At 44.8% G+C, this 14,485-nt stretch overlaps 1 protein-coding gene across 1 annotated transcript in view; it reads left to right on the forward strand.

The window, feature by feature from the left end:
* Positions 1-14,485, forward strand: part of vipr2 (vasoactive intestinal peptide receptor 2) — a 163,745-nt gene that overhangs the window by 32,688 nt on the left and 116,572 nt on the right. Inside the window, exon 3 of the mRNA XM_080217467.1 lies at positions 13,641-13,748. Within this exon, the coding sequence (XP_080073593.1) occupies positions 13,641-13,748 (108 nt within the window). The remainder of the gene's footprint in view (positions 1-13,640; positions 13,749-14,485) is intronic.

The raw sequence follows: 14,485 nt of genomic DNA on the forward strand, positions 1-14,485 counted from the left end.
CAGTGTCTGCTGAACTCTGGAGTAGAGAATTCTACAGATTCCTGATCCTTTGAGTGAAGTAATCCCTCCTTATTTCTGTTTTCAATCTGCCAGCCCTTAGCCTAAAACAATGGCCTCTCATTCTAGAATTTCCAACAAGGGGACGTCTACCCTGTCAATCCCCTTTAGCATCTTATAAAACCTCAATTAGATCCTTTCTTCTAAACTCCAGCAAATATAGGCCCAAACTGTTCAATCTCTCGTCATAAGACAAATCCTTCAATTCTGCAATCAATCTAGTGAACTTCTCTTAACCACCTCTAATGCTTTTACATTCTTTCTCAAGTAAGGGGAGCAAACCCATATACAGTACTCCAGATGCAGTCTCAACAATGCGCTATACAGTTGCAACTGCACTTCCCTACATTTATACCATCTTCCATTAGCGATTAATACCAAAATTCCATTTGCCTTTTTTATTACTGCTACACCGTCATACTTCAACTTTCTGTGATCCGTGCACGAGGACACTCAGATCCCTCTGCACTGAAGCATTTTGAAGTTTCTTTCCACTTAGGTAATAATTTGCCTTTTTATCCCTCCGACCAAAATGGATAACTCTATCACCTGGATGGACAAGGGTGGAAGACACATGGGGATACACATTATCGCGATGGGCACACGAAATGTAGAGGAACTTGATAAAACCGCCCCCTCGAAAGGACAGTGTGAGATTTTGAACACTGTTATTCGAGCACTTCTCTCGTTGGTACATGAAGGAACCTCTCCAAGTCACACACCATCCTGGCTTGGGCATTGGTGAACTAAATGGCTTTTTCCAACAATCAAGAATGATTTTGTGGTCATCGGTATGTTCTTAATTCCAGATATTTTTTATTGAATTCAAATTCCGTCTGCTGCGGCGGGATTTGAACCCAGGTCCCCTGAACATTAGCTGAACTTCCGGACTAATAGTCTAGCGACAATACTAATTGCCTCCCCTTCGTTGATTGGACATAGAAATTGAACTGTCAAAAAGACAGGCTTTGTTGGAGCAGAGATTCCAACTCACAGTTTAAGATGGCTGACCCTAATTTATATTCCAGCCGCATTCAGACTGGGATGGCAAATCCCAAGAATGAAGGTCACATGACTCGAGGACCCAATCAGGGAGTAGGGTGGGGGATCACCCTGGTGAGCTCGGGTTTCTGTTCCAGAACCTTCTCGAGAGCTGGCTGCCAGCCATGAGGCTGCCAGCCTCTGTGCTGTAGTTATATTTAAATCAGCATTGCCATTGTTATTTACCTAACTGCTGAACCCGAATTATTACAATTCTGTAGTGCTGTCCATCAAAATATTTGTCAGAACTTGTTAGATATCCTCAATCCATTAGTTTAGAATAAAATAATCATTTTCAAAAGCGAGATTGTAAACAGAATAAGAACATAAGAACATAAGAAATAGGAGCAGGAGTAGGCCATCTAGCCCTTCGAGCCTGCCCTGCCATTCAATAAGATCATGGCTGATCTGTTGTGGCTCAGTTCCACTTTCCCGCCCTCTCCCCATAACCCTTAATCCCCTCTCTTATCAAGAACCCATCAACCCGCTTCTTAAAAATATTTAGCGAGGCAGCCTCCACCACTTCAACGGGCAGAGAATTCCAGAGATTCACCACCCTTTGAGTGAAGAAGTTCCTCCTCAACTCCGTTCTAAACCGCCCCCCCTTTATCTTGAGGCTGTGCCCCCTAGTCCTACTGTCTTTTTTGAGCGGGAATGCCTTGATGACTCAGTTTTAAACATGCATGTTTATCTTTGCTTTCAAGTGCAAATTGATGCAACTTCATTTTATTTGTTGTATTCACAAACTGGATATTCTTTACTATTGTGCTCACTCACTCTGCTACTCACTCTAAGGGTTGGTGCAGTGGCACAGTGATTAGCACGGCTGCCTCGCAGTGCCTGGGACTCGCATTCAATTCCCGGCTTGGGTCACTTGTCTGTGTGGGATCTGCACGTTCTCCTTGTGTCTGCATGGGTTTCTTCCGGGTGCTCTGGTTTCCTCCCACGGCCCAAAAGACGTGCTGGTTCTGTGCATTGTCCTTGCTAAGTTGTCCTACAGTGTACCCAAACAGGAGTGTGGCGACTAGGGGAATTTCACAGTAACTTCATTGCAGGGTTAATGTAAGGCTTACTTGTGATGAATAAATAAACGTTCCTTTACCATCTGACCTAAACTGAAATATGGCTGGTGTTTAATATTCAGGAATGTTAGCCTTGCATAAACACTGGCTGGAAGTGTTCGGTCTGGGAGGGTTTTAATCACAGGCCTTAATATCTGTGTAATTTATGCAATGTTTTCACATCACGGATCCACCTAGCGTCACCGATGGGTTTAGCACAGCGGGGCACTCCAACCTATTGGGTATTCTTACAGTTTCCATCAGATAAAGTCAGCATTATCGTGATGGGTACACAAAACGTAGAGGAACTAGATAAAACCACCCCCTTGAAAGGACAGTGTGAGATGTTGAACACTGTTATTCGAGCACGTCTCTCGTTGGTACATGTTCGTGGTGCCAGATAAAAAGCAAATTATTTCCTTTATGGGTTAAACTGAATCAAATTTCACCATGGAATTTTGACATTAGCTGAAGGAAACCCAGGAATCTTTATTGTCTTTGTACTCCTGCCTCGTCCGTTCACAGTTGCGCGCGTGCGAAGATGATTTACCAGAGGTACAGGATTTAAATACAGGGGGAAAGGGTAACAGAGCAAATCATGAAGTCAGCCTGAGTTCGAGGCAGCTTCCACCATACATAATCAAATTGACTCTGGCACTCTCAGCGAAATATTAAATTAGATTCATTAGCATCCTTTCGTTTTGTAAGACCAAGTGGAAGCGAGATGAGTGAAGGAGAGTCAGGTATGAGGGTACGGTTGTCTTCAGTGGTTACAGCCACACTGCCAGCCCCCGTCACAGCAATGGCCATTTTAATATCGAAGCACCATCTGATCCATTGTGGTCGGGACTCTCAGGCGCTGCTCTTGCTGCCTTCTGTCGAGGGCTATTTTGTCCTGTGAGAGAGAGACAAGTGAATCATAGAATCAGAGAATCCCTACAGTGAAGAAGAGGCCATTTGGCCCATCGAGTCTGCATCCTGTCTCTGACAGAGTATTTTACCCAAGCCCTCTTCCCTGCACTTCCCTTCTAATCCCATACATTTCCAATGGCTAATCCATTTAGCATACACATCTTGGGACACTGAGGGGCAATTTAGCATGGCCAATCCACCTAATCTGCGCCTCTTTGGGCTGTGGGAGGAAACCAGAGCACCCGGAGGAAACCCGCACAGATACAAGGAGAACTGCAAACTCCATACAGTCAGTGACCTAAGGCCCGAATCGAACCCAGATCCCTGGAGCTGTGAGGCAGCAGTGCTAATCACTGTGCCATCATGCCACCCTTGTGCCACAGTGCCATCCTTGAATATGTGTATTGTGAAATCTGTTTGGATGATGTGGCTATCATTTTGATTTGGTTTGATTTATTATTGTCCCATGTATTAATATACAGTAAAAGGTATTGTTTCTTGCTCGTTAAATAGACCAAACGTATCGTACATAGAGAAGGAAAGGAGAGAGTGCAGAATGTAATGTTACAGCCATAGCGAGGGTGTAGAGAAAGATCAACCTAATGCAAGGTAAGTCCATTCAAAGGTCTGACAGCAGCAGGGAAGAAGCTGTTCTTGAGTCAGTTGTACATGTCCTCAGACTTTTGGATCTATTTCCCACTGGAAGGAGATGGAAGAGAGAATGTCCGGGGTGGATGGGGTCCTTAATTATGCTGGCTGCTTTGCCGAGGCAGTGGAAAGTATATGCAGAGTCAATGATTGGGAGGCTGGTTTGCGCGATGGACTGGGCTTTGTCCATGACTCTTTGTAGGTTTTTGCAGTCTTGGGCAGAGCAGGAGCCATACCAAGCTGTGATACAACCGGAAAGAATGCTTTCTATGGTGCATCTGTAAAGGTTGGTGAGAGTCGGAATGAACATGCCAAATTTCCTTAGCCTCCTGAGAAAGTAGGAACGTTTGTGGACTTTCTTAACTATAGCTTCAGCGCTGGGGGATGAGGCAGGTTGTTGGTGACCTGGACACTCTCTCGATGATTTCCACTTCATCACCGGTGATGAAGATAGGGGCATGCCCCCCATTATGTTTCCTGAAATCAATGACTATCTCCTAGCTGGCAGTTTGTGCAGTTGTGCTTGAGGTTTGCAGCAGTTCAGAGTGTGTGGATGTGTACTGAATCATATAAATGTCAGGCATGAGTTCTGATTGATGGAAATTGTTGGTAGGTGAGTGATGGGGATGCAGTCTGAGACTCGTGACGCGGTTAGTAAGGTGGGGCATCTGATGATGCATTCGCTGACCTTGACCACTCAAACATGACACCTCTGTGGTCACTGCTCCGACCACCTATTACCCGCATTTGGAAGGCCTCATGGCATCCTCACCCCCAACACTTTTTACTTGGCTTCCAAGCAGTGTGGGCAATTGCACATTGATAAGTCAGCATCAGTTTTTGGGGAGCTGAGCAATTTTACCCACTCCTGTGACTTTTCTCTCCATCGCCACCCTTTCCTGTCACTTTCCAATTCTATAACCTCTACAGCTCAAATCCCATCTGTTTCTACCTCCTCAGTGCCTCCTGCCTTGGCACATCTGCTATTGAAACCCGCAGCCATGATGTCATCTCCAACCTCGGCAGATCTCCAGGACAACTCCCATTCACTGTACATTGTACATTGGGCGCGGCGCAGTGGCACAGTGGTTAGCACTGCTGCCTCACAACACACAGGGACCCAAGTTCGATTCCCGGCTTGGGTCACTGTCTGTGTGGAGTCTGCACATTCTCCCCGTGTCTGCATGGGTTACCTCTGGGCGCTCCAGTTTCCTCCCACAGTCCGAAAGACGTGCTTGTTAGGTGCATTGGCCATGCTAAATTCTCCCTCAGTGTACCCGAACAGGCGCCAGAGTGTGGCGACTAGAGGATCACAGGATTCCTACAATGCAGAAGGAGGCCTTTCCGCCTGTCACGTTTACACCAACCACAATCCCACCTAAGCCCTATTCCCATAATCCCACATGTTTACCCTGCTAATCCCCTGACACTATGGTCAATTTAACATGGTCAATCAACCTAATCTGCACATCTTTGGACTGCGGGAGGAAACCCACACAGACACGGGGAGAATGTGCAAACTCCACACAGACAGTGACCCAAGCCGGGAATCGAACTCGGGTCCCTGGTACTGTGAGGTAGCAGTGCTAACCACTGTGCCACCGTGCCACCCACTATAACTCCACACAGACAGTGACCCAAGCCGGGAATTGAACATAGGTCCCTGGCACTGTGAGGCAGCAGTACCTTCATTGCAGAGTTAATGTAAGCCCACTTGTGACATTAATAAATAAACTTTAACCTTTAAACACTTTGGATCATCTGAAATCCTGCTGTCCTGTCTAACCCCTCACCCTTCACTCCTGCCATGCCAACCTGCCCAGTCTCCGTGCCCTCCATCACTTCAAACTCTAAAAGCCTTGCTCTCATATTCAAACCCCTTCAAGTCTTGCCCCCCTCCCCCAATCTCCAATCCTTCAGGAATCTGATGTTTTATTCCAATTCCAGCTCTTTGGAAAGTTATTATTGGGTGGAGTTTTCCGGCTGGTGGGAACTTCTGGTCCTGCCGACGGTGACTCCGCCTCCGCTGCCAAGGGTGCAAACAACAAGAAAGCCCATTGGTGGTGGGGGAACCCGAAGATCCCACCGTGAGCCAATGGTAGGCCACCTCTGCCATCATGAAAACACACCACGTGGGAGAGGGAAAAATCACATCCATTAAATCTGTTTCCACTCGATCGGTGCATTCCAGGATAAAATCTCTAAATTTTCCAGTAAAGTGCATTTCAAATCAGGGGATAGGGGCCAAAGGAAAGCCAGTGAGAAAATGGGCATCCTCCCTGTCACACCCATCCAGCAGCTATTAATTAAACATTATAGAAAGGCTCTGCACTGCGTGACTTGATCCTGTGTGCAGTTTAATCCAAAATATTCCAAAGGTGTTGGGATCCTTCCCAGGTTGGCACTGAGTCAAGAGATATGCTACTATTGAACTCAATGTCCTGGAGTTGTAGTGGGTGGCACAGTGGTTGGCACTGCTGCCTCACAGTAACAGGGACCTGAGTTTGATTCCTGGCTTGGATCACCGTCTGTGTGGAGTCTGCATGTTCCTGCGTCTGCGGGAGTTTCCTCCGGATGCTCCGGTTTCCTCCCACAGTCCAAAAATGAGCACGTTAGGTGCATTGGCTATGCTAAATTGCCCCTTGGTGTAGATTAGGTGGATTAACCATGGTAAATGCACAGGGGTATGGGGATAGAAGGGTGGAGTGGACCTGGGTAAGATGCTCTTCAGAGAATCAGTCAAACTCGATGGGCCTCCTTGTGTACTGTAGGGTTTCTGTAATCTTCACCAGCATCTGATAGCTGGAAACAGCCCCGCCAGCTTCTAGACAAATGTGAGGTAGATTGAACCAGGGCAGGCCTTACTCAGTTAACAGTTGGGCATGGAGAGAGTTACAGAACAAAGAGATCTAGGGGTACATGTTCATAGCTCCTTAAAAGTGGAGTCACAGATGGACAGAGTGGTGAAGAAGGCATTCGGCATGCTTGGTTTCATTGGTCAGAATATTGAATACAATAGTTGGGATGTCTTGTTGAAATTGTACAAGACATTGGTAAGGCCACTCTTGGAATACTGTGCGCAGTTCTGGTCACCCTATTATAGAAAGGATATTACTAAACTAGAAAGAGTGCAGAAAAGATTTACTAAGATGCTACCGGGATTTGATAGTTTGAGTTACAAGGAGAGGGTGGATAGACTGGGACTTTTTTCTCTGGAGCATAGGAGGCTTAGAGGTGATCTTGTGAGGTCTATAAAATAATGAGGGGCAGAGATCACTAGATAGTCAATATCTTTTCCCAAAGGTAGGGGAGTCTAAAACTAGAGGGCATAGGTTTAAGGTGAGAGGGGAGAGATGTACAAGTGTCCAGCGGGGCAATTTCTTCACACAGAGGGTGATGAGTGTCTGGAACAAGCTGCCAGAGGCAGTAGTAGAGAGGGGTACAGTTTTGTCTTTTAAAAAAACATTTAGATAGTTACTTGGGCAAGATGTGTATAAAGGGATATGGAACAAATATGGGCAATTGTGATTAGCTTAGGGGTTTAAAAAGAAGAGGGTGGCATGGACCAGTTGAGCTGAAAGGCCTGTTTCCATGCTGTAAACCATTATGATTCTATGACGTAATTGGGAGCCCGATTGTCATTTTAGATCAGAGTGTGGGAAGGGGTCATTTTCATAGAGACTCTTTCAGAGGAATGACAATGTCAGCATGGGGAACCAACTCGAGAGGTTTGAAAAGTCCAGCTCTGCCGTTTAAATAGAGGAAGGGAGGAGCCCTTGGAAAGCATTCTGATTAATAATTGCCAATTGGCCTCAACAGTTGCCAGACCTGCTGGGTGTTTCCATTTTTATTTCAGAATTCCAGCAACCTTTGCTTTTATCATTGCAGAAGTAGTTTAACATTTGATTTCCAATTCCTCCCTTCTTGGGCGTGTATTATAGAAGCAGCCTCCGCTGGCTGGTGAAATTCTCCCTCTGAGTACCACACCAATTCACATATTTCATCTTTCTCCCAGTCATTGCTTGTGCTCCAACCGAGTGACCCTTTTATTCGGGATGTGTACAGTCCTGGTCACCCTATTATAGAAAGGATATTATTAAACTAGAAAGAGTGCAGAAAAGATTTGCTACCGGGACTTAGTTTGAGTTACAAGGAGAGGCTGGATAGACTGGGACTTCTTTCACTGGAGCACTGGAGGCTTAGAGGTGATCTTATAGAGGTCTCTAAAATAATGAGGGACATAGATCAGCTAGATAGTCAATATCTTTCCCCAGAGGTAAGGGAATCTAAAACTAGAGGGCATAGGTTTAAGGTGAGAGAGGAGACACACAAAAGGGTCTAGAGGGGCAATCTTTTCACACAGAGGACGGTGAGTGTCTGGAACAAGCTGCCAGAGGTAGTAGTAACGCAGGTACAATTTTGTCTTTTAAAAAGCGTTTAGACAGTTCCATGAGTAAGATGGGTATAAAGGGATATGGGGCAAATGTGGGCAATTGGCATTCCTGAGGGGTTAAAAAGAGCAGCATGGACAAGTTGGGCTGAAGGGCCTGTTTTCATGCTATAAACCTCTATGACTCTATGTGGTAAAAATAACTAATGTAAGATGGCAAGGGGTTTTATTTCATTCACTCATTGGATGTGGATGACTGCCCTGCCCTAATTGCCTTTGAGGTGGCAGCTAAGAGCCCCCTTAACTGCTGTGTAGGTTAGACCAGCAAATTTCCTTCCCTAAAGGGCATTAGTAAAGCAGATGAGTTTTTTTTTATGACAATTGTTTCATGGATTTTTAAGTCCAGATTTTTAATCAATTCAAATTTCACTATCTGCAGCAATGGGATTCAAAGCTGGGCCCCTGGATTACTAGTCTAGTGACAATACCACTACACCACAGCCTGCCCATTGCAGATATGTCTTCATTCCCAGTGGTGAAATGTTTTAGTTTAAACTTGGACAGCATTTTGCTGAAATTGTTTATGCAAAAAGGAACTTCACATTCTGTGCAAAGGTTCCACTGAAGTTTTAAACAGTCACTTACTAAAGTAGACTATAAACTTTATTAAACACAGCAGATTAGCCATTAACAAGTGAACTAGTAGAAAGTTGCTGGACAGTGTCTGAGTCAAAATAATAACTGGAGAATTGACAGGTTCTCTGAATTTGGAATCGTCATTATGATTTAAGTTTGTTTATTTTGGATTTATTATAATATGTTATACTGCAATATATTGTAAATATGCATATAACCCTCATCTGACCAAAAAACATCTTGAAACATCCACAACCTGATCAGTCATCCAATGCATATTGTTCCTCTAAACCATGAATGTTAAGCCTCGTGGAACTAATGATGTGCCTGGTATATTCTCTGATACACTCTTGCTGCCCTAGAATTACATCAAGCACAGAGACAGGCCACTCAACAAGAGCCCATGCATCCCGGACATTCCCTCTTCCACTTTCTTCCGTCAGGAAAAAGATATAAAAGTCTGAGGTCACGTACCAACTGACCCAAGAATAGCTTCTTCCCTGCTGCCATCAGACTTTTGAATGGACCTACTTCGCACTAAGCTGATCTTTCTCTACACCCTAGCTATGACTGTAACACCACATTCTGCACCCCCTCCTTTCCTTCTCTATGTATGGTATGCTTTGTCTGTATAGCGCACAAGAAACAATATTTTTCACTGTGTATTAATACATGTGACAATAATAAATCAAATCAAATCAAATCATTCAACCCAACTGGTCCATGCATATTTATGTTCCATATCAATCTCTTCCTGCCCCTTTTTTTAAGCAACACTGTAAGCTTGAGATCAGTCTGAAGCCAATCCCTTTCGTATTTGCAAATACTGCTTGCAAACTTCCTGGTTCCTTCAGCACACACAGGCTATCAGTTTCATAAGAGCAAAAAACAGTACAGCCCAGGAACAGGCCCTCTGGTCCACCAAGCCCACTCCAATCACATTGTCCTAACTCAACCAACTGCCTGTATCCCTCTATTCATCACCTGTTCATGTGTCTGTTCAGATAAGTCTTAAATGTCAGTAACGTGTCTGCCTTAACCACCTCACTTGGCAATACATTCCAGACCCCCATCATCCTCTGTGTAAAAATCTTGTCCCCCGCATATCTCCACTGAACCCTTCCCCCCCTTACCTTGAACTTGTGCCCCCTTGTTATTGTTATTTCTACCTGGAAAAAAACTTCCAACTGTTCAACTTATCCTCATAATTTCATAAACTTCTATCAGGTTGTTCCTCAGCCTCTGTCTTTCCAGGGAGAACAATCCCAGTTTATTCAATCTCTCCCCATAGTTAATACCCTCTATACCAGGCAACATCCTGGTAAACCTTTTCTGTACTCCCTCCAAAGCCATCACAGCCTTCTGATAGTGTGATGACCAGAATTGGACACAGTATTCCAAATGTGGCCTAACCAGTATTTTATATAGCTAACATAATTTGCCAACTTTCACACTCGATGCCCCATCCAATGAAGGCAAGCATGCCGTATGTTTTCTTCACCACCTCTTCCACTTTTAAGGATCCATGGAGCTGTACACCCAGATCTCTCTGTGTGTCTATGCTCCTTATTGTTTTGCCATTTATTTTGTAGCTCCCAGCTGAATTGGGTTTACCAAATGCATCACCTCACATTTGTCAGGATTAAATCCAATTTGCCATTTCTCTGCCCAATTTCCCAGCCTATTCTACATTCTGCTGTATTCTCTGACAATCGTCATCACTATCCACAACTCCACCAATCTTAATATCATCCGCAAACTTGTTAATCAGACCAGCCAAGTTTTCTTCCAAGTCATTTATATACATTATAAACAACAGAAGTCCCAGCACTGATCCCTGCGGAACACCACTGGTTACAGACCTCCATTAAGAAAAACACCCTTCCATCATTACCCGCTGTCTTCTATGGCCAAGCCAGTTCTGAATTCATTCAGCTTGTTCACTCTTGATCCCATATGATTTAACCTTATGTGCCAACTTACTGTGAGGGACCTTGTCAAGTGCTTCACTAAAGTCCATGTGGATAATTTCCACAGCCCTTCCCTTGTCAATCATTTTTGTCACCACCTCAAAAAACTCAATCAAGTTAGTGAGACATGACCTCCTTCATACAAAACCATGCTGCCTGTCACTAATAAGTGTATAGATCCTATCCCTAAGAATCTTCCCCAACAATCTCACTATCACTGATAAAGCTCACACGCCTATAATTATCTGCGTAACCCTGCTATCCTTCTTAAATAACGGGCAAACGTAGGCTATCCTCCAATCCTCTAGGACCTCACCTGTGACCAATGAAGAAACAAAGATTTGAGACCCAGCAGTTTCCTTACTTGTCTGTAATCTGGGATAGATGCCATCTGGCCCTGAGGATTTGTCTACCTTAATGTTTTTGCTTTTTAGTACACCTAATACTTCCTCCCTTGTAATGGTGACTTGCCCTAGAGGATTTACATACCCCTCTGAGACACCATCAATCAACATATCCCTGTCCTTTGTGAATACCGATGCAAAGTACTCATTAAGGCTCTCGCCCACTTCCTTTGGTTCTATGCATAATTTCTCTCCTTTGTCTTTGAGTGGACAAACTCTTTCTCTAGCTGCCGTCTTCTTCCTAACGTATGTATAAAATGCCCTGGGATTCTCCTTAATCCTGCCTGCCAGGGACATTTCGTGACCCCTTTTTGCCCTCCCAACTCCCCATTTGAGTTTCCTTCTACTTTCCCTATATTCTTCAAGTGCTTCATCTGTTTTTAGCTGCCTAGACCTTATGTATGCATCTTTTTTTCTTTTTGACTAGACTTGCAATTTCCCTGGTCATCCACAGTTCCTGAATCCTGCCTTTCCTGTCCTTCCTTCCCACAGGCACATGCCTGTCCTGAATTCCAGCCGACTGCTCCTTAAAACACTTCCACATGTCAGATGTGAATTTATCCTCAAACAGCCTCTCCCCATCAACATAACTGAAGAGTGATCATACTTGGCAAAACAGTGATATAAATAACTTGACTAGGAAATAAAAGATGCGCTGGAACAAGTGGAAAACAGGATCCCAATAGGAACTATTTCGATTATTATTCAGGAATCAGAGAACACTTCTCAAATATTTTCCCAATGTGACCCCATTTTCATGCCCTGGGCTTCATGTGAGGCCAGAGTGAAAATTTGGCTGTATAAGATTTGTGTATGGGGGTGCCATGGTGGCACAGTGGTTAGCACTGCTACCTCACAGCACCAGGGACCTGTGTTCGATTCCCAGCTTGGGTCACTGGCTGTGAGGAGCCTGCACATTCTCCTCGTGTCTGCGTGGGTTTCCTCTGAGTGCTCCAGTTTCCTGCCACAGTCTGAAAGGTGTGCTGGTTAGGCGCATTGGCCATGCTAAATTCTCCCTCGGTGTACACGAACAGGTGTCAGAGTGTGGCGACTAAGGGATTTTCACAGTAATTTCATTGCAGAGTTAATGTAAGGCTACTTGTGACAATAATGAAATAAACTTTATTTGAGAAGAGGGAGTTTTCAGCCAATTGTTACTGTATTGATGCAATAATTTCTGTATCATTGAACCAATGCAGGCAGCTGATTATCAGTGCAATATGAACTGAAATTAAAGCAATTAGATTCCAACTAGAAATCATAGAATCCTAATTGTTTAGCTAATAGGATGGTGATTATTTATGCAATAAGATCCAGATTGCTGAAACAATAGGCTGTTAATGTTATCGGATCCTGGTTATTGATATGGTGTTATACTGAAACTTAAAGTAAAAGAACACTGATTATTAGTGATGTAGGAACCTGAGAATAGGGCCCTCATTACTGATGCAAAACGACTCTGCTTATTAATGGAATAGAATCAAGGACCAGAAGTTTCTAGCCGTTCATACCAGCGGGATCTTTCAGTCCTGCCAACAGCACATTCCCTGCCATCCCATAGGCTAGGTGGGGGGGCGCAATCAATGGGAAACCCCAATGACAAACAATGGGGGCACCAGAAGGAAAGTCAACACTGCAGTTGAGTTGTGCAAAGATTAACTGAGATCAGGAAAGGATTGAACCAAAAGGTCTCCCTGTTTTGATTTGACTTATTATTATCACATGTATTAACATGCAGTGAAAAGTATTGTTTCTTATGCGCTGTACATACAAAACATACCGTTCACAGAGAAGGAAACGGGAGAGTGCAGAATGTAGTGTTACAGTCATAGCTAGGGTGTAGAGAAAGATCAACTTAATGCGAGGTAGTTCCATTCAGAAGTCTGACAGCAGTAGGGAAGAAGCTGTTCTTTAGTTGGTTGGCACGTGACCTCAGACTGTTGTATCTTTTTCCCGACGGAAGAAGGTGGAAAAGAGAATGTCCGGGGTACGTGGGTTCCTTAATTATGCTGGCTGCTTTGCTGAGACAGTGGGAAGTGTAGACAGAGTCAATGGATGGGAGGCTGTTTGCATGATGGATTGGGCTACATTCACGACCTTTTGTAGTTCCTTGCGGTCTTGGGCAGAGCAGAAGCCATACCAAGCTGTGTGATACAACCAGAAAGAATACTTTCTATGGTGCATCTGTAAAAGATGGTGAGAGTCATAGCTGACATGTCTAATTTGTTCACAAATAGCCCAGAGTCACTTATAAAGAATGGCTACTCCTGTGAGAAATGAGAGAAACCCCACGTGGAACCAGTGTGAGGTAAACCCAGGCTGGGGCAAGGTGGAATAGGAGAAAGAACAAACTGACTGCTTTAGCAAAACAACATTTAAAAATCCCAATCAGCCCCCCAAGTTGTCTTCTCGGTGTTTTTCCACCTCTGTGAGGAGCACGAAATGATCGCACGAAGGATTGAATTGCTTGGAGTGAACATGTGAAGCTGAAGGGTGTCTTTGTTTTTCTTCTTGGTTCCAGGGTGTGCAGGGATCTGGGATAATCTCACCTGCTGGATGCCAGCCAAGGTCGGAGAAACAGTCAGCGTACCCTGTCCAATCATCTTCCATCACTTCACTGACAATCCAGGTCTTTATTTTCTTTATGATGTTTGCTGAAAGATGGAGCTGTAAGGGACTCGAAGCTCTTTGTCAGTGGGAGGAGTGGGCGGTGGGAGGGTGGTGGGGTGGGGGGTGGCTGGGAAAGACTCTCTCTGGGTGCTACGTGGCACGTCTTTGTAAATGTGTGCTCGTGCATGTTTGTTGGAAACAGCATGCCCAAAATACCCTTCATGGAGGGTGTGGAGAGTCTGCAGAAGGATCTAGATAGGCTGGGCGAATGGGCCAGGAAATGGCAAATGGAATTTAATGTTGGCAAGTGTGAGGTGGTCCACTTTGGTAGGAAGAATGGTAGGAAGGATTATTACTTACGGGGCGAAAAACTGCAGCAGGCGACGGTGCAGAGGGACCTCGGGGTCCTTGTGCATGAGTCGCAAAAACCCAGCCTGCAGGTGCAGCAGGTGGTCAGGAAGGCGAATGGGATGCTGGCCTTCATCGCGAGGGGGATTGAATATAAAAGTAGGGAGGTCTTGCTGCAGCTGTATAGGGCATTGGTGAGGCCGCAGCTGGAGTACTGTGTGCAGTTTTGGGCGCCGTACTTACGCAAGGATATTTTGGCCTTGGAGGGAGTGCAGAGGAGGTTTACTAGGCTGATGCCGGAGTTGAGGGGGTTGAGCTATGAGGAGAGGCTGAATAAACTAGGCTTGTACTCGTTAGAGTTTAGAAGAATGAGGGGAGATCTCATTGAGACGTATAAGATGATGAATG

The sequence above is a fragment of the Carcharhinus amblyrhynchos genome, chromosome 2 (genome assembly GCF_965287045.1).
Source record: "Carcharhinus amblyrhynchos chromosome 2, sCarAmb.v2.hapA, whole genome shotgun sequence".
Classification (NCBI taxonomy): domain Eukaryota; kingdom Metazoa; phylum Chordata; class Chondrichthyes; order Carcharhiniformes; family Carcharhinidae; genus Carcharhinus; species Carcharhinus amblyrhynchos.